The sequence below is a fragment of the Colletotrichum lupini genome, chromosome 1 (genome assembly GCF_023278565.1).
Source record: "Colletotrichum lupini chromosome 1, complete sequence".
In the NCBI taxonomy this organism is placed as follows: domain Eukaryota; kingdom Fungi; phylum Ascomycota; class Sordariomycetes; order Glomerellales; family Glomerellaceae; genus Colletotrichum; species Colletotrichum lupini.
In genome coordinates, this window is record NC_064672.1 from 3,945,677 (window position 1) to 3,971,703 (window position 26,027).

The following is a 26,027-nucleotide window of genomic DNA, read 5'->3' on the forward strand; positions in this document are numbered from 1 at the left end:
GACAACAGAGTATCGTGCCGAACGGAACGTCCTCCATGTGAACAACACCGAACCATGTGAATTGAGTGCATAAGCCGTTTTTTGTGAGAGCCGGAAGTGTACAAGCTTTATGCGTCTGACTGCCGGGGTTCCACAGCGCCGGTAGGTTTTTTTTTCTTTCGTCGGAGGTGGCTCCGGGTGGCGGCTGACGACACGGAATACGACCGCAAAACTACAACGGTCGTGGCCGGTCATTTGAAAAAGCAAAAACATACAACACCAGGTATTCGCTGATCGTCACCGACTCAACTACTAATCTGGCCCTCATCAGCTTGTCTATGGGAGAGCGGACGGGATCCCGAATTTTCTGATGGGTGTGGTCGTATGTGCTTGTCTTCCAAAAGAAGTTTCATTATATTGGAAGCGAATCCTATGCACCGGCTCTAGGCTGACTCTGAATGTACACTGTTCAGCATCGATATGAAATCTTGTATGGGCTCCTTCCCATATGTCGATGCGTAAGTCTATGACTCTGGAAGTGAAGAAACCGTTAAGCTGCAGACGAAGAACGATGGTCAGTGATGATAGAAGAAGGTACAGTAGCAAGACTGCGTTTTGAGAGAGCCGCCAGGCCAGCTTTGCGAAGCATCTTCCCAATGCATAGGAACGTTCTTCGCTTGGGGGGGAAACCTTGCTGTCTTGAGCTGTTTCGGAGGTAAATGTTTGCACCTCAGGGACTCGTCAGTACCATCCAGGTAAATGGCAAGTAGTTGGAGTATCCTGCTTGCGGGTTCTCCTAAGTCTAGCAACCACTTGAGCTCATCGACATACTAGATAGGTAGCTACTTATTGAGAAGTTGCAATCGATGGCAAATATCTTGTTCAAGGTCAAAATGCATCAGGTTGCTCGCCGGGTGTGTGGACCAAGGTAACACATCAAACTTCACGTGTGTCTTATCTTTGACATATACTATTGGCCGTCTAGCATGTGCGTATAAGATACCAAGGAAACCACTGAGTACTAAGTAAGTGCAAAACTTTCAAGATGATTCCATGGAACTGCCTGTTCTTATCCTACTGTGTAGTCACGATGTGGTGTTCTTGGAGTGATTGATCAAGCGAATGAATCATGCGATGTTTTCGGTCTCAAGCTGAGTGACTGCTCAGGTGCTCTACTGGGCCATCGTTCTTTCCTCTCACCATCCCTTTGTTCCTGCCTTGAGAAGGGTAGGAACGACGAGGAATAACAAACGCGCCTTCTCTAGACGCCCTTGGCTGCCTAACGGGCAGGCTGTTGACCCGAGTTTTCTTTCTTTCCAACCTTCCATTCGTCCCTCCTCGCTCACTCACACACTCGATCCCCAAGAAATTCCCATCGACATTCCAAAATCCTTTCCTCAATACGCATCTTTCATCAATTCTTCTCAAGAATTCTTCAGATCCGTCAACACCGATACTCACATCATTACTTGTTGCTTGTGCCTCCAAGTCAAGAAACCCTTCATTCTACCTCCTACTCTTCACGCCAAAAACATTTGGTGATCTTCTCAACATACATAGGTCCCAACACACACACACACACACACACACACACACACACCGAGACCACAGCCATGTCTTCCTACTACTCCTCTCGTCCTAGCAGGTAAGTAAAATGCAGCGTTATCTTCTCACTGTGGTCAATGGCACTAACAAATACTTCTCAGTTCCCAGGACCTTGGTGAGAAGCTTGGCGAGAACATGGCCGAGAAGTAAGTTGCGATATACGAGAATTGTGCCGACGCGACTAGTCTCTGACACCGCTGACACTTTCTTATAGGTATCGCTGCAAGATTGGCGGTGAGTGGAAGCCGATGTCCGGCTTCTCCAAGAAGCAGCAGAAGCTTGTTCAAGATAAGCTTGATCGACATGCTCGAGTCAACCGTGCCAACACTGGCATGGTCTGCCGCATTCACTCGGGTGAACCCGTCAATGAGATTCGATGTGAAGGTCCATGTGACGAGATTAAGACCTTGGACCAGTTCTCCAAGAACAATAGAACCAATGGCGTCAACGTGAGTACCTAAGCCGCATACCATTTCCACTTCCGCTCACATCTTTGTGTACAGTTCTGCAAGTCTTGCCAGCACTGGATCAACACCCAGGAGCCCGGCTACACTCCCTGGGCCGGTCCTAACACTCAACTGGACCCCCTGGAGAACACGGACGACTACGTGAGTCACCTGCCGACTGATCCCTCTGAGATCTTTGACTTCCGTAGTGAGGTTGATCAGGTAAGAAAGACCATGAACTGCCAACTTGAACAAGACTAATGTGCTGAAAGCCCCTCGCTCCCGTCACTGGAACCAACGGCCTCACTGCCGCGGATGACCTCTCGACTCGCATTGAGTCTATGGGCATCGAGACTCGTCAGCCCTATATTGCTGGCCCGATCGGCCTTGGGGCTAGAAATGTCGGCCATGCTAGCTACAATGCCGGCGCCTCCGGCCTGGACAGCGAGAGCATTGCCTCTGCTGCTACCTCGGCTATCGCAGGTACCACTGAGACAGGTCGTGATTACGAGTTTCACAACACCTTCCTTGATGTCGACTTCAATGCCTACGACTCGGCTGGCAAGAAGCATATCAAGACCAAGGTCCCCACTACCCAGTCCAGTGGCTCTTCCATGATTAAGAGTCGCTATACCTACGAGGGAGGTCGCCCCGAGACCGGATCCAACACTACGGCTCTCGCCGCTTCGAGCGTTGCGCCTAGCGGTCCCTGGCCCGGTGTAAGTCCATCTATCACTTTCCAATGTTTCAGTACCCTACTAACGCACTCTCAAGGATCGTCAGCGCGATAGAAAGCAGCTCACGAAGGCGGAGCACCGCGCGCTCCAGAGAGGCAGGCCTCAGCCTCAAACAATCTTCAACCCCATTCCGTACGGCAACGGCGATGACGACAGTGACGACGAGTAGGAACCTCATTCTTCCACGCGTCATCTGGGCACCAAATAACTCTATTTGGTAGCGGTGGTTTCATGCCGCCATGGAGAACATTTCCATCAGTGGTTACCCGACGCCCTCATCTGTCTCATTGTTTTCTTTTCTTCCTTTTCTTTATTTGAGCTTCTTTGAGTTTCTTGCCTGTGTTTTAATCGCAGCTCAGCGCAAAGCCATTCCGTCCCAATTTTCACGGGCAAGTCATCCGGCAACAAACAACCGACCAACCTCATATGCCTAGAGGAGTGGGAGGAAGTTTGATGTTTGCTACCAGCTACAGCGCAGCTATAGTCTATGGAAGCTTCACGGGGACAACGCCTGAGAAATGAGGGAACGCGAAGGGATGGCAGTTCTGGGCATATTTCCACGGATTACGTGGGGTTCGACTTCTCTTCAACTTTGCAACTTCTCAACGATAGGACGGTGGCGGTTCGGAACGGTTAGGATCATGGGAAGGAAGGCACGGAAAAGTTTTGCTCTTTCAGGTACCTCGATAGTCAGGTAACCGCAACTTCACTAATAGTCAGTTCACTTTGCAAATCAAAACGTTCCCTATGCAACCATGTGTATTTCAACTGTGTAACGAGAGAAACATGTGGCAAAAAAGAAACCCGAGACGCCCACCGCCATCCAGTCTCATTGCCGATGCGGCCTGTCCAATGTGTGTGTGTGTGATCCCGTGCTCCTGTCCAGCCGGGGTAATTCTTTTTTGGAAATGCCCCCAAACCATACCCAAAAGAAGAAAACAAAAAACGATGTGTCCTCCCCGCGTGCCACAACGGGCGCGGAAATGATCCCATCCCAGATTCCAACATGATGCTGGCTTATAGTACTCCCGCCCTCAAGGTGTCGTCGACCTAACTGTAGAAGCCCCGACGTCCCTCGCCTTGCCGCTATGGATCAAGTAACGGAGGGGTTCGGCTCTCCGACATGGTCTCGATCGCCGAATATTGAGGAGCGATTAATGGCCTGTTTCAAGACAGGCTAATCACAAGTCGTTGTTTTGCTTGAAATAGCCAGGATCGGTGTCGCCCCGATTCATCATCTCCTGAGCGTCTCCAACCTGCCGACGCTCCGTGATCTCGCGATCCTTAAGCCTCTTGTGCAGTGTATACCTTAACCCTAGCGTCAATCCTCGAGCGTTCCTGTCCCTCATGACTGCTGGTCCCTATTGAAGAGGTTCCGATGAGCTGGACAGACGATTGAGATGCAAATAAACATCCGTGCCATATCTACATTCGGGGTTAGCTTGGGGTTACGTAAAATAAGTCCATGGCACAGCGCGCGACTCACCCTTCCATGCTGATAAGTTTCAAGTCTCCGCCAAAGTATCGCGCGTAAAGTCGTGAGATAGGCAATCCGTACCCAAAGCCAGCCATAGGCGCTTTGAAGTCGTTCTTATCAAAGTCCGGATCCAGATTCGGTGTGCGATCCACAGTGGTGTACATATATGTCCAAACGAGAGGTATAGAGCTTCGGGGAATACCACCACCCTCGTCCGAGATCTTGATGGTGATATCCTCCTTACCCTCTGCCACAATGACCTTGGTCACAGGGAATTCCTGCTTATCCTGACCGTGTGTTTCGACAACGGCGCGGAGAGAGTTTTTCAAAGTCTCAAAGAGCATATGCGAAAGATGCCCTGGAACGTACATGAAGTTCAGGTTAGGGTTGCAGACGAGTTGAATCTTGGGTGCTTCGAAAAGTCCGTAATGGTCCTCGCAGACAAAGCGCGCATTCTCAATGGCTTCTTGCGCGAGATCCTGAACATTGGTCTTGGTACAGATGATGCCGACATAGGTGGGATCCCGGTGGTGGCTTTGATCGGTCAAGGCAATGTGCTGACCGATGAGCATGCGGATCCCTATGCGCGACATGTAAAATCGATCGAGGAATGACTGGATGTTGTTATCAATTTGCATGCGCTGCCTTTTGCGCTTGTACTCCAGGATGCCCTGTGCCATGGTGGTGACAACTCCGTCGTGGCGCCTCTTGATGCCATGCAGGGCTTTGGCGAAGCGCTCGTTGTACAAGCGCAGCTCAGGCGGCCAATCGCCGACATCATCCACCATTGCAAAATATCTCCGTGCGGCGACGTTCTTCTGCTTGCTCCAGCCGTTTCCATTGGACTGCGGCAAAGAGGCATATTGGCCTTCCTCGATGCTCGGGTTTCGGGTTGCCTCGGAGAGCATTGGACCTTTCCCGTACGATTTGGCAGGCCTCAAGAGCCTTTCTTTTGTTGATTTATCCAAGTCAGGTCGGGGAAGTTGTGTGAGTTCCTGCGCGGACGGATGAGTGTCAGTGAGTCATATCCTTCATGCATTATGCGACAGAAAAGCCTTGACATACCTCGAATGACTGTGCGTACCAGTCCTGCACTCGCTTCACGGAGGGCATGTCGTTGAGGCCATCTGGAAGTTCGTCGAGCTCTTGTACGCGATGGGCAAGGCGGATTGGTAGCTCCTCGGCAAGGAATTGTGAGGCACGGAAGAGGGTTCCTGGGAGCAGAATGAACAGTCAGCACCATGGCAGCTTGAACGAAAAGCTAGTCAAGTAGGAACTGGCGCATTGCTATCGCATGCAAGCTCAGCAAGCAACGGAGCAGAAGGGAGGTAAATGCAAGCCGTTAGGAAACGGAGGGGAGTTGCCAAGGGTTGACGAACCAACTGAAGGCTTCTCTCCAAATTGAACCATCTGCCTCAAGCTCACACCAGTTGCCGGGAAACTAGCGTAATGCCTGATGGTATCCATCAACCTATCCGTCTTCCTCCACGACATGTTGGGCGGCTCTGAATTGGCGATCTACTGTTGAAATGAGGTATTCGAATCGAACCCCGCGTGACCGAGTTGGGGCGGCCTTTACCGAGGCTGTATGACGCAGGGCAACATGGAACAGACACGAGCGGGCGAAATGCGGAGGAAGAGATGTCGAGGGATTAGGAGACGAGGTTGAAGATTAAAGCCAGATCTACTGCCGCATAGTCAATGGGAGTGAGGAGAGGTCGCGTGCAGCGTACGGGAGGTGTTTCGTGTAGGTTTATTTCTGGTAATGGAGACGGAATAGGAACTGGGACCTCAAGAAGGCGAGAGCTTGGGATTGCCGGGGACGACAGGAACAAGGCCGGGCCAGGGCTCCTCAGTGGAGAGTTCCTGATGCTCTGGGCGGACGGCAATGGTACGCAGGTACTTGCCCCGACTCGGCGTCATACTGCCTATGCCCATGGTTCGATGATAGCACGATAAGTACCTCGACCCGGCTTACATAGCCGACCGTAGAGGTGCGCTTCAAGCGAGTTTCCCGCCGGTTCTGGCCGTAACAACGGTTCGCAATTGTTTCGCCCGAGGTGCGAATGTGTATGTTTAGGTCCGTTATTCGAACAGCTATCAGCCAGGTAGAGAATGGTGATTCGGGGCGTTAATTCGACGGTATCACGGCAAGACTCTCTGTGCGTTGCCAACTCTGTCTCACTTTACAGCGTGGGTACACATATCTACAGCTCTCTTACAGTACCACAATAGAGACACAGGCCGAATGGATGCCATGTAGTATCTCCAGAATAAACATTGGGTATGGTGCAGATAATGAGCAGTTTTGCTCTGTCAATCAAGGAGAAAGTCAAGATAAACCAGCTCCAGAAAAACGGAAAAAGGACCGAGCCGTCAAACCACACTGATTGAGCGAAAGAAAAAAAAAAGAAAGAAAGAAAGAAAAAGAACAAGAGAAATCGAACAGCCAGCACACATACTTACCACTACCAACTTGGAATTGAATGCCGGGCAATCAAGAGTCACGATTATATGTCGGGCATGTGACGGAGTGACGGACGGCGGAAAGGAACGGATCGTGGCAGTTGGTGTGTACTTCCGTCACTATCAATTTCCTTCTCCAACTCTACAGCACGCGACGACGGTCAACCGCGGCGGAGGAGGGGCTCTTGTTCAGCGTCTGCCCTTCCTCGTAGCCGAGAGAGCTGTGCCCGTGCCTAGGCTTGCTTGCTTCCCCCACACCGAGTCTTGAGGTAAATGCTGACATAAGGTGAAGAGGTTACGAAGCTAAGCAAGGTACCTTAAGCTGGGTGCACCTCCACTACAGCAAATGCTAGCAGCTCTACTGCGTAGCCGTCACCTTCCCAATCACATCCCGGTCGCGTCCTTCCCCCTTCTCGCAAAATGGCCCTAGGTAAATCCGTCTCCAGCGTTCACCCATTGTCAGAGTCCCAGCTTGACCCCTGTGGTCACATGCAAGGCGCCACAATTCTTCAAGCCCCCCCGAGTCCTCGCCCAGCCTTCACCAGCCTCCCACGCCTTCCAGAGCCACCTCACGCGTCGAACGCGCCAAAGACAAGACTCGACGCATCGCCAATTGGTCGGCCTCTTTGACCAAACAGCGCCCGATTCTCCTGCAGCTGACGCCCAAAATCCCCCAATCTTTGGCATTTGCACCAGAAGCCGCCCTTTCGGATCGTCCCACTAGCTTGCCGCGCCGTGCTGCTTTCATCCGGTGCATGCAGAGTCGACTCGTCGCATTGCAATCGAGCCCAAACCGGCAGTTCTTTGCCTTGTCGCGCGTCTTTTCCGTTCCCCATACCTCTGAGAGGAATACATACACACGGGGACTATTTGTCTAGGAGGCCAAAGACCCGGTTTTTCGGTTGGCCGGCCGCCGCCCTATTAAACATTGTCCAAATACCTTTTTCACTTCAATGACCAGAAATGTCGGACGGCAGATCGGATTCGGGGCTGGGCCTACGTTTTCTCGATTTGAATGACGATGAGGACGACAACAGCCCATGCAAAGGCCGCTTGCGCCGCTCTAGGAGCCAAACCAGCAAATCGGTCCCCGTAACGCCGCATGCTTCTTCACCGCAAATTTCAACGCCCTCTCTTCCCTCACCGATGAGCCATCGGGGCTTCTCACCTCTCTCACCGACTCCTCGCCAGCAATTCTCCACGCCCGGTGGTTATTTCTCGACGCCGGTGGCTAAGAGCCCCCTAGCGCGCTCATGGACCGAGGATGATCTCACTGCATCAACCCATTCAAATGGGACTGAAAAGACGAATGAGAACACTGAAAATACCCGAGATACTCTCGGTTTGATCCAGCGGCTCAACGACTTGGCGCAAAAGCTCCTCGCGGGTGAAGATGTCCCTGATACCAACGTTAGCGCCATGCACGGAAAGCTTGATGAGATTGATTCAGTCTTAGCCGGAGAGCCGCCTCAAGCAACACCACAGGGCAAGCCAAAGAATTGGCCGGCAGACGCCCGGAGTGTTGAGCATGAATCCTTGTGGACTTCGCCTTCGCCGTCATGGTTTCGGTCGGGCCTTTCGGAAATCTCACCGTCCTTCCGCAGCTCATTCAGAAGAGATACGCCCTCGCCTGAACCCACCGTCGAAAAGAAGCCCGCGGTCGATACTTTCCGCATCGCGTCCGAAGCAGCAAAACTCAACATCGAGCTGGAATCCCTCGTCACAAACCTCAAGGCCCGTCAAGAGGAATCGGAGGTGAGACATGAAAACGCCAAACTCGGGAAGGGAGGCCACTGACCAGAATAAAGCACATCCACCAACTTCTCGTAACCCGCGCAGAACGGGCAGCACAAAGAATCATCTTCCTCCAAGGTCGAGTACATGACTTGTATGTCTCGAAACAGTCCCCTTGTGGGTTGTTTGTGTGCCTTTCCATACTGACTCATTGCAGAGAAGAAGAACTCCAAGAAAACGACTCGGAACTCAGCTACCTACGCCTCGGCCTCAAGGCTATAGAAGTGCAATGCCCAACCGATGTTGACGACGACCTCGCCCAAAGCATTCAGAACTGGAAAACCGACTGGACCGCCCTCAAACGCAAACGGTCAAAGCACAAGAGCTACGACCGCTCCGCTTACAGCACACCCACAGGGACGCCGCTGCGGCGGTGACACTCGCCCTACCCCGACTTTGTTTTACAGCCTTCGTCTTTTATGCGTGATGACTATAGAGACTTGAACGAGTGATGAAGCCACAAAAAGTTATCAAGTACGGTTACGACTGAAGCATAGCAATGGTGTTTGGAAAGACAGCAGGATACCCAGTCCACGCAATCTCGCATTTTCTCTTAGGTCCCTTTACTACAGCATAGCGGATACCACAAAAAGTTACGATTACAGTTTCTTGTTTTTACCTCTGGGCAGTTGGAAGAGGAAAGGAGAGAGGATGAGAAAGGAAAGGGAACAGGTTTCGGTACATTTTCCCATGACCACAATTATTACATTCAAGCACACGTCGTTCTGTTTGCACAAGTGAGACCTAGCTCTGCATCACCCGCCAAGGAGAATATGGTTCTTTAGCAAGGTTTGTGAGCCAGCTAGACAGAGAAGTGATACCTAGCATTATGGGCTGGCACATACAGATATCAAGACTGGTTGGTCGTTGGCGCTTCGCACGGCATTGTGTGTCGTCAGAGCTGCTATAACTGGTAAATCGTCTTGGTTTTGCTAGACGACGACGACTCAACGACCATCGAGCTTAGATTACCTTCAAACTAAGTCTCACCAGATGTACACGTCGCTGAGGCTTCGATGCCAACACCGGCCGTAGTGTTTCGTGATGGACCCTGATTGCCTCATACAAATATCAAAAGGCCCAAACTACACGAGAACCAAAAAGAGTTCACCCCCCCGGTGCTGAACTGGGGGCTACATCTCTTGGTGCTCATGCTGGGACTCGAACCTAGAAGCCTGGTGTAGGCTAAGCCAGTTGAACAGGCTCGCCCGTAACCATCCCGCCAAACGGCAGTTTGACCTGACCTCGCAAGCCTGTGAGGCGCCTGCTGCCGTTGGTGACGGGAATGGACTTGAGGGGGGGTATATAGGCTTCTCTCGCGGCAGGTGTGGGAAGGTAAGGTGCGGTAGCACCAGCCTGCTCCTTCTAAGCCGGACTACCAAGGTAGCAGGCTACAGTCTCATGATACTGCTTGTGGGGCCTGAATGGAAGGCAAGTTCGTCCCGCCATCCATTCCATCTCAGTCTACAACCTAGCACTATGGAAAGACCCACCAGGCTTTAACCTAAGGTACCTAGCTACCTTACTTCCAAGTTCCGCATTGTTGTCATAGCCCGTCCGCCGCTCTTTCCTTGCTCGCCACACTCGTTTACCCCTAACTGAGCGACATACGGCTCAATCTGTACTCGAGTCGCGAGTGGCTTCACGAGCCAAAGTCAGCCTGGCCAAGAGCTTTCTCGAGCCCTAGGTAGCACGATGCTTGTTGTCACTGTGAGAAAGGCAGCACACTCGAGACACATGGCATCATATTACTATTAATTATTACGCAGACAACGCTCGACATTCAGTAGTCATCTACATGAGCATGATCATCAGGTTCACATAACGGCCTGATGACCAGGCCTGTCCTATTCCGCTTCCAGTCTACTACAAATTCGAACGAACTCCCAACGCACAACACCTCTACTCCAGCATCACAGCCCGTCTGTTGTAGCCAGTGTTCTTGTCAACACCGACCTTGACAGTGGCGTCCGCGACAGGCGCCTTGACATCGTTGCAGAGACCCTCGGTCTGCTCCTTGGGCAAGAAGACGCGAGGCAGGCCCCCGGCGGGCATCTGTGCCCACAGACGGCCGTGAGAGGCAACGGTAAAGGACTCGCAGTTCAAGACGTCGACGATCTCGGCACCAACGGCGAAGCCGTGGACGTTGCGCGCAATGGAGAACATGACGCCGTTGTTGGCGGCAGAGCCGCCGTTAGTGTACATGGAGAAGAGCTGGCCCTTGCGGAAGCCGATGACGCGGCTGCTGTCGGTGCTGCCGTAGGAGAAGACGGCGCGGGTGCGCTCCTTTGTGAGGAAGTCGGCGTTGGCGGCGGCGGCGTGGGCGCGGATCTTGTTGGTCTGCTGGATCCAGCCGTAGAGCTCCGCCTTGTCGTCGAAGCCAGTCGTCCAGAAGACCTCGCGGTTGTTGGGGTTGGGGCCGCCGTTGAAGTGCTGCTCCTGGCCGTAGTAGACGATGGGGATGCCGTCGCGGAGCATGGTCAGAGCGTACATGTTCTTGGCGAGGGCGACGTCGCCGTTAAGGTAGGGGAAGCGGGGCTGGTCCTGGTTCTCGACGAAGGAGCCCCAGACGGAGGGGTCGATGGAGGACATGCCGGCCATGGTGTTGGCGCTCTCGTAGACCTTGTCCATGTCGCTCTCGAGGGTGGAGAAGACGGTGGCGAAGAGGTGGTAGCTGCTGTAGTCCATGATGCCGTCGAGGTAGTTCTGGTAAGGGGCGAGCAGGGTCAGGGAGGAGTGGCTGACCTCGGCGAGAAGGAAGACGCCGGCGGCCTCGCGGAAGCCGCCCTCGGTGAAGAACTCGGGCTCAATCTCGAGGGCGGTGTCAACGCGGAGGCCATCGATGGAGTACTTTGTGACGAGGTCCTTGATCCACTCGGCGTAGATCTTACGGACGAAGTCGTCCTCGGTGCGGAGGTCGGGCAGACCCTCGAGCCAGCAGAGCTGCTCGGACTGGAGGTTGTTCCAGTTGATGGAGCACTCCTTGTGGTAGTACTCGGGCTTGTTGAAGGGCTTGTACTTTGTGTAGTTGCCGGGGGAGTCGTTCAGACCGGAGTGGTTGGGGGCGACGTCGACCATGAGGTACATGCCGCGGGCGTGGAGGGCGCTGGAGAGCTCCAGGAGGTCGGCCTCAGTACCAAAGTGCGGGTTGATGGAGTAGAGGTCCTCGGTCCAGAAGCCGTGGTAGCCCTCTCCGTTGCCGCCAACGTTTCCCACGACGTTCTTCACGACAGGCGAGATCCAGATGGCGGTGGCACCAAGGTTCTGGATGTAGTCCAGCTTGCTGGTGATGCCCTTCCAGGTGCCGCCACAGTACAGGCCCGGGGTGATATCGCAGACTGGGGTCGAGCCATCAGAGGTGGCAAAACGGTCGGTGATGATTTGGTAGATGCTCTGGTTTCTCCATCCGGCGGCATCCAAGGCCGAGACGCCTTGGAGGGCCCCGACGGCCAGCAAAGAGAGTGTTGTTGCGAAGGAACGCATGTTTACACAGTTGATGAGAAGATTATGGTATTAAGGCAGTGGTCGATTATCCAAGAGAAGGAAGAACAACAGACAAAAGAAGATACGATGTAAAGAGAGTCGGTTTGTGAACGATTGGAGTGTAATGTACGGCAGGGATCAAACGAACGATAACAGCACAAGGCAGAACGAGTGATTGCCTTGGCTTGAACTGCGGCACCTGTAGGGAGAGAGGGATGGAAGGAGGGAGGAAGGAGGAGGAGAGACTAAGCGGAAGTGTAAAGACAGCGGTTGAGTAGCATATATTGTATCTTCGCACCAGCGAGGACCACGAGCAGTTTACTCCCACATACCAGACTCTCGTCTTTTGACGAGAGCCTCGCTTCGCGGACCTCGTTCGAATCGCCCCTGCCAAAAGGGCTGTGCTATTGGCAGAATACGAATAAAATGCCAGATCGAGTGGTCCCAGCCGATTTAGGTGAGCTCACGTTGTCCCTTTTGAATCAGATCCCGGCTGTCGTCCCCATCTGTAGATCCACTACCGTCCCTACCCATGCGGTGGATGGGGTGGTCTAGAGTCCTAGACGTAGCATCCGTTGACAGTTCGGATACTGCGAAACGCATCGTTAGTGGAAAGGAAGGATTTAAGCGAGGAGAAAAGTCAGAAATACGAGAGAAGGGGGACAACAAGACTCTTGGGGGGAGGATATCAGAGCCCAAGAGGAAGGCGGTCGTGAAGAAGAGGCTCCTTTCTGCGCATCCTGAACAGGGTGTTTGGGCGCTAACACAATCTACATTAGACAGTCGACCCCGGCTCTCCCGTCCGAGTCGGCTCGAAAACGGCAAAGGCCCAAGTCGGATAGTTTCCGGCGACGGGGGCTCTTCTCCACTTTCATCCCGATCGGTCAATATTCCACTATTCTATAGAGTGCTTTTCTGATTAATCGCGTTGGCTCTTCCGGCGTGAATGAGCGAATGGATTCCCGGCTTTTCCTAATCGGTGAACCTGCGTTTGGGAGAGAGTACTACGTAGATGTTGCTCCCCCTTCTGCAGTGCTGCAGCGCCGCAGTCCTGGAGCTTTTGTTCCTGGTCCTATCTGGGTTTAGTCCATCGGTGTGAGCGTGTTTGTCACTTGTGACGTTCCCACGTTCCGACGCAGGAGTAACGGGGTCTTCCGTGAGGCTGTGAGATCGAGCTCGAGCTCGAACCAGATTCAATGAAATGGGACCAACTGGTGGACTTTTGAAGTATCCATGGATAGCTCCTGAGGTGGGTAGGCGCTGAATTTGGTGAACGGGTGGGGCAGGCTAGCGCGACCTCCGAAGATGTTTGTTTCACAGCACCCTACCTTCTCCTTCGAGTCAATTGAGATATCAACATCGAGCCAAAGTCGTATCGCGACGTTGTAGAGATGTAACGACGGGTACAGGTATTTTGACCACTCTCAGGCTGTCGAAGCAGTCTGAAGGTAAGAGTCCTTCACATGAACGCAAACCCCCCTTCCCAAACCAGTTCATTCTCATCATCATCCTCACGTGGGCTGTTTCTAATTGCTCTTACTAAAAGACTGCTGATCGTCTTCGTATAGCGACAACATACTTTCAGTGTTCAATGTAATTGACTTTTCGTTGGATTCGAGTTGGTTGCCAGAGCTGTGTCGCTAACATTCTCGGACAGTTGGTGAGATTTGAAAGTGGAAGAAAGATTTTGCGGAAAGCTTGGATCAGAGAGGATTTTGTCCAGCGACACGTTTAAATTTCATAGATGCCCCTAACTTATCCGCTTGATTTTTGGTTGAAGACGTATTTTGCGGCTCTCCTTCCTCGCCGAGTTCGGTCTTACAAGCATCAACTCTTCGGCTATGCAGGTAGCGGACGGAGGGTTTTTTGGTAAGGAAGGTACAGATGCTTATTGCACAGCGTGCTCAATGCGAACGGCCCACTTCTCCGGATAATGAAAGATATATCAGACCTTCAGAGAACTTATGCACCTACTATCCGCACTAGAATGAAAGATATAAATGAAGACAGAAAATGGTAAGAATATTCCCACAGACGGGGTACTCGTCCGCGGGCAAGGAGGTGAGCACGATATAGTGGGGAACCCACCGTACCTTAGATGCAACCTCTTTAGGCGGCTCCTGTGACATGACGTAAGTTGGAAGACGGCACATGGCTTCCAGCAGACAGAACGACGCGATGTGCTTGTGGCCGCATACGCATCCGCTACATGATACAGGCATATCTGGACTGTATTCTTGCATCCATGTTGCATTTGACATGCAGAGGACTGATTTTCAGATGGACAACGGCGGACGTTGCAAAACCGACGCCGTTGAAGTTTGAATGGGTCCCGCCACCCTTTTTTAATGGGCACTGCGACCTTCTAGTCTCAACTTTAAAAAGCGTACCTACCTTACTAAGGCAAGCACGCAAGCTCCTTCCACGTGCCCATGAAACGAACCCGACGACATGTCTCCACGGTGTCGATGGGAAAACGAAGATGAGCATCGCTGTGATATTTTGGATGCCCAAAAACTCTTGCAGCGATATCGACCTGACATGTCACTCACAGTCACATCGCACAAGATGTGGTGAGACTCGAGGGATGATGTCAATAGGACCATCGAGAGCCAAGACATGCGGCACAAATCCAGCCGTGGCAGGACCGCTTAGCGCTTTCTGGGCACAGCATTAGGTCGCAGGTACTGAATCTTGACTTCACTGGGCGATGCCCCAAATCCTTGGCGATTGGGAAAAGGGCAGAACGGCATCACAGGCACGTGATGCCAGAATTCGAGACCCAATCAAGGCAGGCACAAGCTCCGAGTTCACCTCACCTCCATCTCACATCACATCACAGGCAGGGACACCCAGGCGTTCTTTCCCGCACTAGTTCACTTGACAGGGGCAGGCTTTCCCTCCTTCCTACCCTACCTTACCTGACAAACAACAGCGGACCCATCTACTTCTGCAGATTCAACGTCATCTCAACCGCCTTCTCTTATTCTTCTCACTACAGACTTCGCGCGGAAGCAATCTAATTTGCCGGCGTACTCCAACACAACCTCTCATCTTCGACCGATTGAGGTCGATCCCACCCTCTTCGCATTCGAGCGAACCCTCCAGCGATAGTTTTCGACCGATGGAACGCGTGCTAACTTGTCTCTTCACAACTAGGTTTCGAATCCATTCTGCCTAGCACGCTCTGGCTATCACTCGAAATCAAACAAATGATCTACACTCAAGTGAGATTTCTCTCGCCACAGCCTGCCTTACGAGTACCGACCTCCTTTCGCTCCCACAACCAGCACAACCCCTTCTCCGACCATGAAGCTATCCTCTCTGTCACACCATCTGCGAGCGCAGACGTGGGAAGCGTCATGACGTCGTCCAAGATCCTCCAATGCCTGCCGGTAAGTGCGAACGAACTTGTCGATCTGCTGCTTCAGTTCCAGTTCCCATTGTCCCATAGTTTTACCAATTCTTGCGTGTTTTTCCCCCGCATTCAACCCCATCCCCGCTTTCCATTCAATCCATAGGTGCGACCGCGCTAGCCTTCCACCTTCTCGGTGTCGTTCGAGGTGAAGCTTGACGGAGAAGTCTCCGATTACGTCGTTGAACAAAGCTGCCTATCTTCAGTTTCCATTCCTTGGCGACTATCTCAGTACATAAGGAGCCAAGCTGTCCCAAGCCGGGAGGCTACCTTGGCTGTCTTGGATTTCAATTCTACTTACCCATTTCTTCTACAGTTTCTCACCTGCACCCCTTTGCCAGGACGTTCCCCCCTCGTGGCAGTGCCCAGACTTCCAGCTGGGTTCACCCCCCAAATACCGGCATACCATTATCTTCTCTACCAAGCTGAGTCTCAATTGTCGTCACCGTCAATATGGCCTCGGATCTGAAGCGAGAAAAGATTGGCGACCAATCGTTATCAGACCATGCCGAGACCGATTACGCTCACTTGGACCATCCAGGACGACCGTCCGAGGCCACGGCGGTTGATGAGGAAGAGAGAAAGCGTCTAGAGGCTTCGCGCAAGCTGGAGAACCCTCTTGCTGGCTTCACGCCTGAACAGTTGAGTCGAAAAGGCGAGGACTACTGTCAACAACATGGCATTACCGACCAAGAAGACATTCGGGCTTTTCGCCTTGGCGCCATGATCGCTGGAAATATGAACAAGTACGATAGCATGACGGAGATCACTGCCGATGAACGAGCAGTGCTTGACGGCGAGTCTACTCACAAGTGGCGGAACCCCAAGATGCTCTATGGCGTTGTTGCCGGTCGGTCTTCCGGTCTCTTTACTCTTTCTTCTACTTCTACCTTTTCTTTGTCTTGTTTCAGTCATACCTCTCCAGCCTCTCCCCGTCTCCGCCTTCCTCTCTACGTACAGAGGCTGACCCTTTCCAAGTTTGTTCATTCTGCGCTGTCGTCCAGGGTATGGACGAGACTGTTGTCAATGGCGCCCAGTCCTTCTACAAAAAGCAGTTCGGCATCGGAGGAGAGACTGAGCGAGACACCTGGCTCCTTGGCTTGACAAACTCTGCTCCATATCTCTGCTGCGCCGTCATCGGTTGCTGGCTTACAGAACCTATGAACAAGCGGTTCGGCCGCCGTGGTACCGTCTTTATCTCCTGTCTCATCTCTGCCCTCGCCTGTTTCTGGCAGGCTTTCACCAATACTTGGTGGCATATGTTCATCGCTCGTTTCTTCCTCGGTTTCGGCATTGGACCCAAGTCTGCCACCACTCCCATCTTCGCCGCCGAATGTGCGCCTCCTCGCCTGCGTGGCGCATTGTTATGCAATGGCAACTGTGGACAGCCTTTGGCATTATGATGGGATACGTTGCCGATTTGGCTTTCTACTACGTGCCTGACAGAGGTGGTATTGTCGGCCTTAACTGGAGGCTGATGATGGGCAGCGCCATGCTACCTGCTGTTTTTGTCTGCGCATGCTGCTACATGTGTCCCGAGTCCCCTAGATGGTACCTGACCAAGAACCGCCACTCCGACGCCTACAAATCCATGTGCCAGTTACGCTTCAAGAAGGTACAGGCTGCCCGCGATCTCTTCTATGCCAATGCCCTTCTACAAGCCGAGAAGGAGACACAAGGCATCGGTAAACACAACCGTTTCCTAGAGTTTATTACGGTACGCCGTAATAGAAACGGTATGATTGCGAGTCAGGTTGTTATGTTTATGCACCAATTTTGCGGCGTGAACGTCATAGGTGAGTTTTATTTATACAACGAGGTCTTATATGGTATTTGTATATATTTTTACAGTATATCCATGTATACTAGTATAGTGTATACGCGTATGGAACCGTTTCAAACGGTTGTGTATTGCATATTGGACGGTGATGGAAAAGATGCCTCAGACCCGATGATTATTCTAATCCAGAGTATCTCAAACACTGTGCTAATCATAAGCAGCTTATTACAGCTCTGAGATCTTCCTGGCGGCCGAGTTCAGCGAAGTAAGTGCCTTGTCGGCGTCCCTTGGCTTTGGCATCATCAACTGGCTCTTCGCTCTTCCGGCTTTCTACACGATTGATACTTTCGGACGGCGCAACTTACTCTTGACAACCTTCCCATTGATGGCCATCTGTCTTTTTTTTACTGGATTCTCATTCTATATACCTACAAACCCCGCCAAGATCGCCTGCATCGCCCTGGGCATCTATCTCTTCGGCATGGTCTATTCCCCTGGCGAGGGACCGGTACCTTTCACTTACTCGGCCGAGGCATACCCGCTGTACATCCGCCCCATCGGCATGTCTCTGGCGACGGCCACGACGTGGTTCTTCAACTTCCTCCTTGCCGTCACCTGGCCTTCTCTTCAGGCGGCCTTTACGCCGACGGGCGCCTTTGGGTGGTATGGCGGTTGGAACATCATCGGCTTCTTCCTGGTGTTGCTGCTCGTCCCGGAGACTAAGGAGAAGACCCTCGAGGAGCTGGACGCCGTGTTCAGCGTTCCACTGCGGACTTTTGCGCGGTACGGGCTCGCGCAGTTCTTCTACTTTTGGAAGAGGTACATCTTTAGGCAGGACATTAGCCCGCCTGCTGTGCCGCATGCTGGAGGGGTTGACTATCATCGGGACTCGTTCAAGCAGGAGAAGCAGCACAACCCGACTGCTCGTGTTTAATGAATGCTAGAGGAACATTCAAGTATCGGAGACAAATCCTGCTGCTACTTAGCCAGACCAGCGTGGGACGGGCCAAAAGGTCCAGAAATGATTGCCGCTTTATAACAATGGCGTGATGGCACCACTATCTATCACTTGAGGAGTATATGGAGACTTAATGTACATCAGGGCAAGGAAGACTTGTCTGAGAAACGATTTGCTTCAACTGTAAGACTACCTATTTGGAAACGAACTATGAAACGATCTATGTCAAGCACACGATCTTCGATTGATCTAAACGTCCCATTCAGGCGGCGTAATGCCTGCCCGCTGTGCGACTGATTTTCTCCACTCCTTGTTAATTGCGACGCAAACTTTGGGTACTATCAAATTCTATCCAGGCAATCAGTTCCGTAAAGGCTCATATGGCGCCCTCTGCGCGACGAGCAGTGAGGGCAGAGTTTTCATACGACGGATGTATTGGCACACCGCCGATGAATGAGAACGACCATTTTGGTCGGCTTCCGAGTTTTAGGTGACATACTGATCACAAAGATTTCTGAGCTGACTTCTTCCTCCGTTCTGGTAGCAGAGACTCATCACCAAGCCCCAAGTACGATGATTCACTTCAGGTGCGCTACTTGTATATGTCTACATCACTCTCCTGTCAGCAGTAGTTGGTCGGGTGTCTAGGTTTGTGAGGAAGGAGGCATTTAGCATTCAGCAGGTGGTATGAAAGTTCCTCCTCCTTGTCTTGCGCCCTTCTCTCGACGTGTTAAAAACAATAGGTCATCTGAGATTGTAACCTGAAAACCTGAATAGGTCTCCTTTGGACGATTGTCTGAATCCAGTCTCCCAGGGCAGGTGAAGGTCTTTCCGAGCCCTCGAATGCTCCTTGGGATGGAGGGGCGAGGTGCACCGCTAGGTAGGTACTTGGGTCACTTCTCCTTCTGTCCTACCATAAGAGGCACAAGGGGAACCTGGCCGAGGGGTATTTAGAGGGAGTCATAGATTAATCCATAAGTCCGAGGCCTCACTCAACCTAACCTTTTGTTCAATTCACCATTGGTGACTCCTTTTTCTTTTTGTCACTTTCTTTCAGCATCTCGCCCTGTTCAATTACTTTACTTCAATTCAGCCGAGAACATCGGTATCGCTTTCAATTATTCAGGCCCCAGCATCTTTCAACCTCGTGTCACTCTTGCCTGAAGAACAAGTAGGTATGCCTCGCATGCGTATTCGTCACCCTCAGCCTGAGGTATCACAGGACAGGGCGGAGCGTGGTCTATATACTAGTTCACCTCGGAAATTCTCAACAGCAGTAAAAGGGACTCTTGCCCAGAAGCTTAAGATGGTTATACCCCTAATCCTGAAGTGCAAAGCTACCGAGCTGTAGTTTGTGGATTCGAAACCCACAAGCGGCCTTCTTTTCCATCCTTTCTTTCTTCCTCGCTTTTCTTTTCTTTTCTTTTTTTTTCCCCGGCGTGAGGCTGGAATATTTCACTTCGTTAATTGGGTAGAGGGAACTACAGATAATCTGCCTTGAGGTACGCATACCCTCGTCCTTGCGGATACAAACTTACAATTGTTCGCACACTACGCTCGTGATATATACGTGTGATGAACCGGTCTTCGAGACAGATAGACTGCAATTTGTCTACCTGAGACGGCTCCTTCATGACCAAAGCATCCAAAAATGTCACTGGCTAGAAGTGAACGGTGCGGTGGAGCTTGAGGCCATTGATCAAGTAGAAACTGCCAAATATATAAGGGGCAGAACACCCCCGACGGAGCAATCCGCCGGAGCAGTACCGTGTATTACGTATTGGGGAAACCTGGGTATATTGCGCTCTATACCTAACCACTAACCAAAACAGCAGTCAACCGACTCGACCATTGTCTCCCTTTCATCAACTCCCAACCTTCCGCCGCCCGCCTACAGGGCGAGCTTCACCCACTCCAACGCGCACAGGACCTCCTGGTGCCAGCCCGCGTGGGCAGCCAGGTCCAGCATGATCTCTTCTTTTATACGGGTATTATCGTCGCCCGGGGGGTCCCGTAGGAGCCGTCTGAGGCGCCGGCTTGTCGCCCTGACCCTGTGCACCTCCGGCCCGTCCATCGTGGCCATTATGGCCAGGCCGGCGTCGATGTGCCGGATCCTGGCATCCGTACCGGCCCGGCTGTCCACGGCGCCTGTGATGTCGCCCAGCCGAATTCCGCACCGTCGGAACGCCCTGCGTTGCTTTTCTAACTTCAACATGCCCATGGTGGCCACGATGGCTACGGCGTCGAGCTGGCCGAAGTCGTCGAGCCTGAGAGGGGCAGACTTGTCGAGGGGCATCGTTGGAGGCGGGCTGGTCGACGTGGTTGTTTGACTGGCCGGCAAATTGACCGGGGGTTTGTGCGGGCTGGAGAGGGTGATGTGAGATGTGATGAGGATGGACAGAGTCTTCGTCAGCTCTGATGAGAAGTAAGATCTGTCCCGTTGAGTCTTGTCCGAAGGAACGTCGTGTTGAGTGAGGCATGGAGATCTTGGCGCTTGCAGAAGTCGCCCTCCATTTCAACGCCTTGCGGTCGTGGACGAAGCACTTTTGAAGGGGGGGGGGCCCTGCCTCGACCGACGTGTGGTTGATTTCTTCGGAAGCCACTGTGGTGTTGTTTGAACTCTGACCACAGGCCTTTAAGGTCTCTGGATCGTCTCCCTCTGTCGCTTAGTCGACTCTTTGGGTAATAGTGCCAGCACTATTTACACTTTGTCGTGTATATTCCCGGGAGGGTTGGATCATCCTCTGGACCTGCATAATCTCCAGCTGAATGCTGGCTGTCTTATGCGAGGCATGTCGTAACGGGGAGGGCTAGATCTCCATCTAAACCTGTTCAATCTCCAGCTTGTCACTGGCTGTCTTGTACGAGGTGAAGGCTGAAGTTCTGAACCCTCTGATAGGCCTGCGTAATCTCCTGCTCATTGCAGGCTGTCTTATGCGAGGCGTGGGGTAGGTGGGTGGACTAGACCTCCTCCCAAACCTGTACAATCTCCAGCTCGTCGCTGGCTGTCTTATACGAGGTTGAGGCTGGAAGGCTAACCCTTTTATTTGACCTGCGTAATCTCCTGCGTTTTGTGGGCTGTCTTATGCGAGGCCAGTGTTGTAGGTCGGCGGTGTTGGGTGCATTCGGGACTGTCGCGGCCCCTTCCCTATGGCTCAAGGTTGCCGAGAGATGGGCCATCTCGGAAACGGTGGTGGATATGTTGGAGACCTCCGCGGTCGATGGGGAGAGAACTCCAGTGATCCATAAGTCGTTGATCCTCGAGCTGTAGGTGGAGAGCTAGGCGCGACAGGGGTGATGGGTACACAAGGGGGTGCCATTTGTGCTATCTGGCATGCCCTGGTCTTATGTGAGCATAAGGTATGTGTGTAATCAAGCAGATATGATATCAGCGGCCTGTTCAGGGCTTGATATGCTGCGTTGTCCGTATGATTCAAGTTGAACCGGTGTTGGGGGCTTGGGAATCCATAGAGGGCTCCTGTTGCCTTGAGGGATGGAAGGAGGATGAGACTGTGTCTGAGGAGAGAGAAGAGAAGAGAAGAGAAGAGAGACTGTAAGGGAAAATGAGAGCATCTTATAGGCATTCGAAAAACATCAAGGTGCTCGAAGGGCCATGACCCATTCTATCTCCGCTGTGTTCAAGTAAATGAAGCCCTCGGCTAAGTGCCCTAATGGCTATGTCAAGTTTCAGTTTCGTCACCCATTAATGGAGGTGGACTACCTTGAGGGTAGAGTGGCAGAGGAAAGTCAAATGTCGAGAACTTCTGCATGAACCTCTTGGGCTTCCACGCGACCTTGCGGGAGGGCTTATGGGAAATGGTATAGTTGCCTCGAGGACTGGCTTTGGGAAGTTTCAGAATCGTCTTTAGATCTGGTTGTACTTCAACCTCCAAAGATCGTAATTGAAACTCAAGAGTCTTGAGAAGCAGGTAAGAAGAACCGGAAGTCATGCTACTGGTTCTCAAACACAGGTATGCGAACAGCTACAAGGGGAAAGCAGGCACAGTGTTATTGTATTCGCTTACAATATCAATGGTACGAATCGTTCGACGACATACAAGTCAGTTAGTAACTAAGAACAACCCTGATGATCATGGCGTTCTCAAGTTTTTGGAGATATGTTATTGTTTCTTCTGGTTGTGTCAGGTGACAGTCCGCTCAATCGGAGGTTGGATGACTGGAGAAACGTCCTACCGCAAGCGAGAGACATGTGGTTTTGCATCCCAACACGAATAAACCGACTGAAAAGGCAATGTGACTGAAAATATCGCCCGCACCTTGGGACGGAAATAGAGTTGACAGCGGAGCAGCAGGGGCGAAGGCAAACGGGACGGCAGCCATCCACTGGATCGGGTCTGGGCTATTTTTTGGTGACCATCGGGAGCCAAGTGCCAGGGTAGGAGCTCTGGAGCCCCAACTTGCCAGCTTCCAGAAAGAGGGCCGAAAAACCGTGCATTAGCGCAACTGCAAGCGTCCGGGAGGGAGGCTTAGGAGGGGCGGCCGCACGGGAAGAACGCTGGAGACGTTGCAGGCGCCGCGGGCAGCTGCCAATCAGACCGGCCGGTGGCGATCCCCCAGGCGGTTTTCTATCGATAAGATCGGTTCGCACCCCAGAAGCAGCGTCCGTGACCCCTGCAGTGCGCCAGTGATGCGGTGCATCACTGGGTGCGACCTGACAGCTGACGTCAGGGGTCTGAGATGGACGCAGCTTCCCGCGCGACTACAAACAGAGCTCACCTCCCCGGTTTCCCTCACACGATGCTGCCGTTGCTTGTGTTTGCTTCACCAACTTACCGTTTCATCTTTGCCCTCTCTTCTTCTCGTTCTGTGTTTGTGTGTCTGAGGTAGACACGAGATACAGACAGACAGGCAGACTTACAGAAAGGCTGACCGACATATTCACCGTCCGCTTGCTTGGTGTCTAATCATAGCCCGTGATTTCTTTGTAGCTTTTCACCTTGTATTCACCGTGCCCCTTTCCTGCCTTCGCCTAATTCCAGGGTGGCAGTTGGTACCTCGAAATATTGCCCAGTATGGAAACCGCGCCTGGCTCTTCGCCTTCCCCGGCAGCACCTGCCGTGGGGCAGGATGCGGTTGTGCAGGAGGCAGCGACGGACGTACCACCTCACAACCACCCAAGGAGTACAAACACAGAAACCCCTCCTGCCAGCTCTCACCCTGCTGCCGCACCTGATCCGACTTCCAATCCTGATCTCAACATCAACACTTTACCCTCGGAAAACGACGAGGACCAATACAACTACGCCTACTCTGACGAGGAGAATTTGGACGCATCTTCTATTTGCTCCTTTGAAGAAGAAGAAGACAGTAACTGGGAACGTGACCCAGACGACCCCGATACAATGGCCGGCTCGAGACGCCCTCACGGCCAGCGCCGTCGTACTCAGACCGATCTTACCGGCGTCCTCACTCTCGAGGAGAAGAACGAGCTCATCAACCTGGTCAGTAACATCTTGGACAGCATGCAAGACCAGATAAGCAACATCTTTCACTCTCCTCCCATCACTCCCGCTACGACCGAGGACCCCCAGCACTCATGGCTATCCCTCTCGCTGCTGAAGAACAAGGTGACCAGCAAGCCTGCCACCCCTCAATCTGAGAGCAGCGTCAACAAGGAGAATGCCGGCTCTGCTTCGACTTCGAACCAGCAGAAGGGTGGGTTGACGTACAACAAAGCCCATGAGATAGTCGAGAAGGAAGAGAAAGAGGCCATGACGCCTCAGCTTCAGGAGCTCAAAAAGGAGTGTCTTGTCGTCTTCAGGAAGTGGCAGGGCAATGTCCTGACGCGCGCCAAGGACATTTCGGTCAAGGATTCCGAAGCTTCAGCCGCCCCAGCCGGTCGTGGAGGTCGGGGTGCCGTTCGTGGAGCCCGCGGCGGTCGCGGTGATCGCGGTGCACCTCAGGGAGGTCGAGGCACTGCCCCGCGCGGCCGTGGTAGTAGAGGTGGCGCCCTCAGCGTCAAGACAGGTGGTACGTTAGCAGCTGCCCACCCCATAATCCCGAGCTTTTATGCTGACTTGAACAGGCCCGCCGGCTACCCGTCAACCCGAGACCGACCTCTGGCTCATCAGACGATTCCCTCCGAGTGCCACACCACTGACCGCCCTACCCATCGAGCGCCGGAAGTTGTTGCTTCACACAATTCTGCTGCTTCTCCTGTCACTGGAGCAGTACACGGCCTTCTCTCGTGTCTTCATGCTCAAGTTGGCGTCATCGCTTCACCTAACTCTCCGCTTCTTTCAAGAGGATGAGGTTCGGGTTGCCAGAGGTCTCGGCAAGACTGTGCAGGAGGTCAACGCTGATGAGGTAGTGGAGGACAAGTCTGCGGAGAACAAATCGACCAGACGCTGGAAGGTTGGACTTGCTGGCGCCGCCGGTGCTGCCATCATTGGTGTCACTGGAGGTCTTGCGGCTCCCCTAGTCGCTGCTGGCATTGGCACCGTTATGGGCGGTGTTGGACTTGGTTCCACGGCGGCAGCTGGATTGCTCGGCACTCTAGCCCAGAGTGGCGTTGTCGTTGGCAGCTTATTCGGCATTTACGGCGCTCGCCAGACATCCAAGATGATGGACCAGTACGCCAGAGATGTTGCCGACTTTGCGTTTCTACCTCTACATGGCGAGATGCGAGATGAGTATCGCGACGCCAAAGAGATCCCGTCCAAGGATCGTCGCCTTCGAGTTGTCCTTGCCCTCAGTGGTTGGCTGACTCAGAAGGAAGATGTGGTCAACCCCTGGCGTTGCATCGGCCACCAAGGTGAGGTATACGCTGTGCGATGGGAAGTTGCCAACCTGATGAATATGGGAAACTCGCTCGAGACTGTCATCAAGAGTACCGCCTGGAGTGTTGCCAAGAAGGAAATCATCACGCGGACCAGTAAGTCTCTCGCCACGGAACGCAAAGCCCCCTTGCTAATCATTTACAAGTCTTTGCCAGCCTCATGTCGGCCATGTGGCCCATTGGCCTTCTCAAGGTCAGCAAGGTCATTGACAATCCTTGGAGTGTCGGAATGGTCCGAGCCGAGAAGGTCGGCATGATCCTAGCGGAGGCCATCAGTCGCAAAGTGCAGGGCGATCGACCTGTCAGCTTGATTGGCTACAGCTTGGCTGCCCGAGCCATCTACACCTGCTTGATGGTCCTTGCCGAACGCCGCCAATTCGGCCTCATTGAGTCCGTGGTCATGATTGGCACCCCGGCGCCATCCGAAAGCCGAGTTTGGCTTGCTTTGAAGAGCGTCGTTGCTGGCAGACTTGTCAACGTCTACTCGGAGAACGATTATATTCTGGGCTTCCTGTACCGGACGTCCAACCTTCAGTTCGGCGTTGCTGGCTTGCAGCCAATCCAGGGCGCCGAAGGCGTAGAGAACTACGACGTGAGCAGCATGGTTAGCGGCCACCTGAGATACCAATACATGATTGGTACCATCCTCAAGAATATTGGCTGGGAGGATCTCGACTACGCGCAGATCGAAAAGGACGAGCAAGTCCTTAGCCTCATGGATGAGAAATACGGCCGTGACAAGAGCCAGAAGCAAACTTACGTCGACATGGACAAGGAAGCTGAGCACATTCAGGAGGAGGTGCAGCACAAGAACGACGCCAAGCTCGATTCGAAAATGAGCAAGATGAAGATCCAGGATTAGGCTACGGAGAGCATCTTAGCTGCGGTGATCGGTAGAGATATGGTTAGACATGGGCCATTGTTACTGGACGTGGTAAATGGCGTGGATTATGGATGGATGGACTATTGCAATATTATTAGCTACGACACCGGGGAAATGGGCACAGACATTTGTAACACGGCGAGATACGATCAATGGGAAAACGAATATGTTTATCAATGGAATGTCTCACCGGGTATCCTACTTA

The 26,027-nt window shown here is 52.7% G+C and overlaps 9 protein-coding genes across 9 annotated transcripts; 6 read left to right on the plus strand and 3 right to left on the minus strand.

Annotated features, from left to right (window-relative positions):
* Window positions 1–1,592: 1,592 nt before the first annotated feature.
* CLUP02_01146 (uncharacterized protein) lies at window positions 1,593–2,936 on the plus strand (the record flags this gene model as incomplete). The annotated part of the gene is made up of 6 exons (XM_049280188.1): window positions 1,593–1,624; window positions 1,686–1,730; window positions 1,799–2,033; window positions 2,088–2,252; window positions 2,303–2,749; window positions 2,805–2,936. The coding sequence occupies 6 exons, from the start codon at window positions 1,593–1,595 to the stop codon at window positions 2,934–2,936; spliced, it is 1,056 nt and encodes a 351-aa protein (XP_049136145.1).
* A 70-nt stretch (window positions 2,937–3,006) lies between these two features.
* On the plus strand, window positions 3,007–3,289 carry CLUP02_01147 (uncharacterized protein; the record flags this gene model as incomplete). Its single annotated transcript, XM_049280189.1, has 2 exons — window positions 3,007–3,048; window positions 3,122–3,289. 2 exons carry the CDS (start codon window positions 3,007–3,009, stop codon window positions 3,287–3,289), a joined length of 210 nt encoding a protein of 69 aa, XP_049136146.1.
* A 659-nt stretch (window positions 3,290–3,948) lies between these two features.
* Window positions 3,949–5,738, minus strand: CLUP02_01148 (uncharacterized protein; the record flags this gene model as incomplete). Its single annotated transcript, XM_049280190.1, has 4 exons — window positions 3,949–4,105; window positions 4,254–5,239; window positions 5,310–5,458; window positions 5,624–5,738. The coding sequence occupies 4 exons, from the start codon at window positions 5,736–5,738 to the stop codon at window positions 3,949–3,951; spliced, it is 1,407 nt and encodes a 468-aa protein (XP_049136147.1).
* Window positions 5,739–5,832: 94 nt separating this feature from the next.
* Window positions 5,833–7,588, plus strand: CLUP02_01149 (uncharacterized protein; the record flags this gene model as incomplete). Its single annotated transcript, XM_049280191.1, has 8 exons — window positions 5,833–5,887; window positions 5,943–5,973; window positions 6,044–6,143; window positions 6,196–6,282; window positions 6,437–6,619; window positions 6,694–6,939; window positions 7,064–7,140; window positions 7,207–7,588. 8 exons carry the CDS (start codon window positions 5,833–5,835, stop codon window positions 7,586–7,588), a joined length of 1,161 nt encoding a protein of 386 aa, XP_049136148.1.
* An 85-nt stretch (window positions 7,589–7,673) lies between these two features.
* CLUP02_01150 (uncharacterized protein) lies at window positions 7,674–8,881 on the plus strand (the record flags this gene model as incomplete). The annotated part of the gene is made up of 3 exons (XM_049280192.1): window positions 7,674–8,465; window positions 8,550–8,587; window positions 8,662–8,881. 3 exons carry the CDS (start codon window positions 7,674–7,676, stop codon window positions 8,879–8,881), a joined length of 1,050 nt encoding a protein of 349 aa, XP_049136149.1.
* A 1,525-nt stretch (window positions 8,882–10,406) lies between these two features.
* CLUP02_01151 (alpha amylase) lies at window positions 10,407–11,987 on the minus strand (the record flags this gene model as incomplete). The annotated part of the gene is made up of 1 exon (XM_049280193.1): window positions 10,407–11,987. The coding sequence occupies one exon, from the start codon at window positions 11,985–11,987 to the stop codon at window positions 10,407–10,409; it is 1,581 nt and encodes a 526-aa protein (XP_049136150.1).
* A 3,212-nt stretch (window positions 11,988–15,199) lies between these two features.
* On the plus strand, window positions 15,200–18,116 carry CLUP02_01152 (uncharacterized protein; the record flags this gene model as incomplete). Its single annotated transcript, XM_049280194.1, has 6 exons — window positions 15,200–15,386; window positions 15,833–16,252; window positions 16,363–16,737; window positions 16,791–17,198; window positions 17,404–17,447; window positions 17,628–18,116. The coding sequence occupies 6 exons, from the start codon at window positions 15,200–15,202 to the stop codon at window positions 18,114–18,116; spliced, it is 1,923 nt and encodes a 640-aa protein (XP_049136151.1).
* A 1,915-nt stretch (window positions 18,117–20,031) lies between these two features.
* CLUP02_01153 (uncharacterized protein) lies at window positions 20,032–20,436 on the minus strand (the record flags this gene model as incomplete). The annotated part of the gene is made up of 1 exon (XM_049280195.1): window positions 20,032–20,436. One exon carries the CDS (start codon window positions 20,434–20,436, stop codon window positions 20,032–20,034), a length of 405 nt encoding a protein of 134 aa, XP_049136152.1.
* Window positions 20,437–23,173: 2,737 nt separating this feature from the next.
* CLUP02_01154 (uncharacterized protein) lies at window positions 23,174–25,801 on the plus strand (the record flags this gene model as incomplete). The annotated part of the gene is made up of 3 exons (XM_049280196.1): window positions 23,174–24,131; window positions 24,187–25,035; window positions 25,086–25,801. 3 exons carry the CDS (start codon window positions 23,174–23,176, stop codon window positions 25,799–25,801), a joined length of 2,523 nt encoding a protein of 840 aa, XP_049136153.1.
* Window positions 25,802–26,027: the final 226 nt, after the last annotated feature.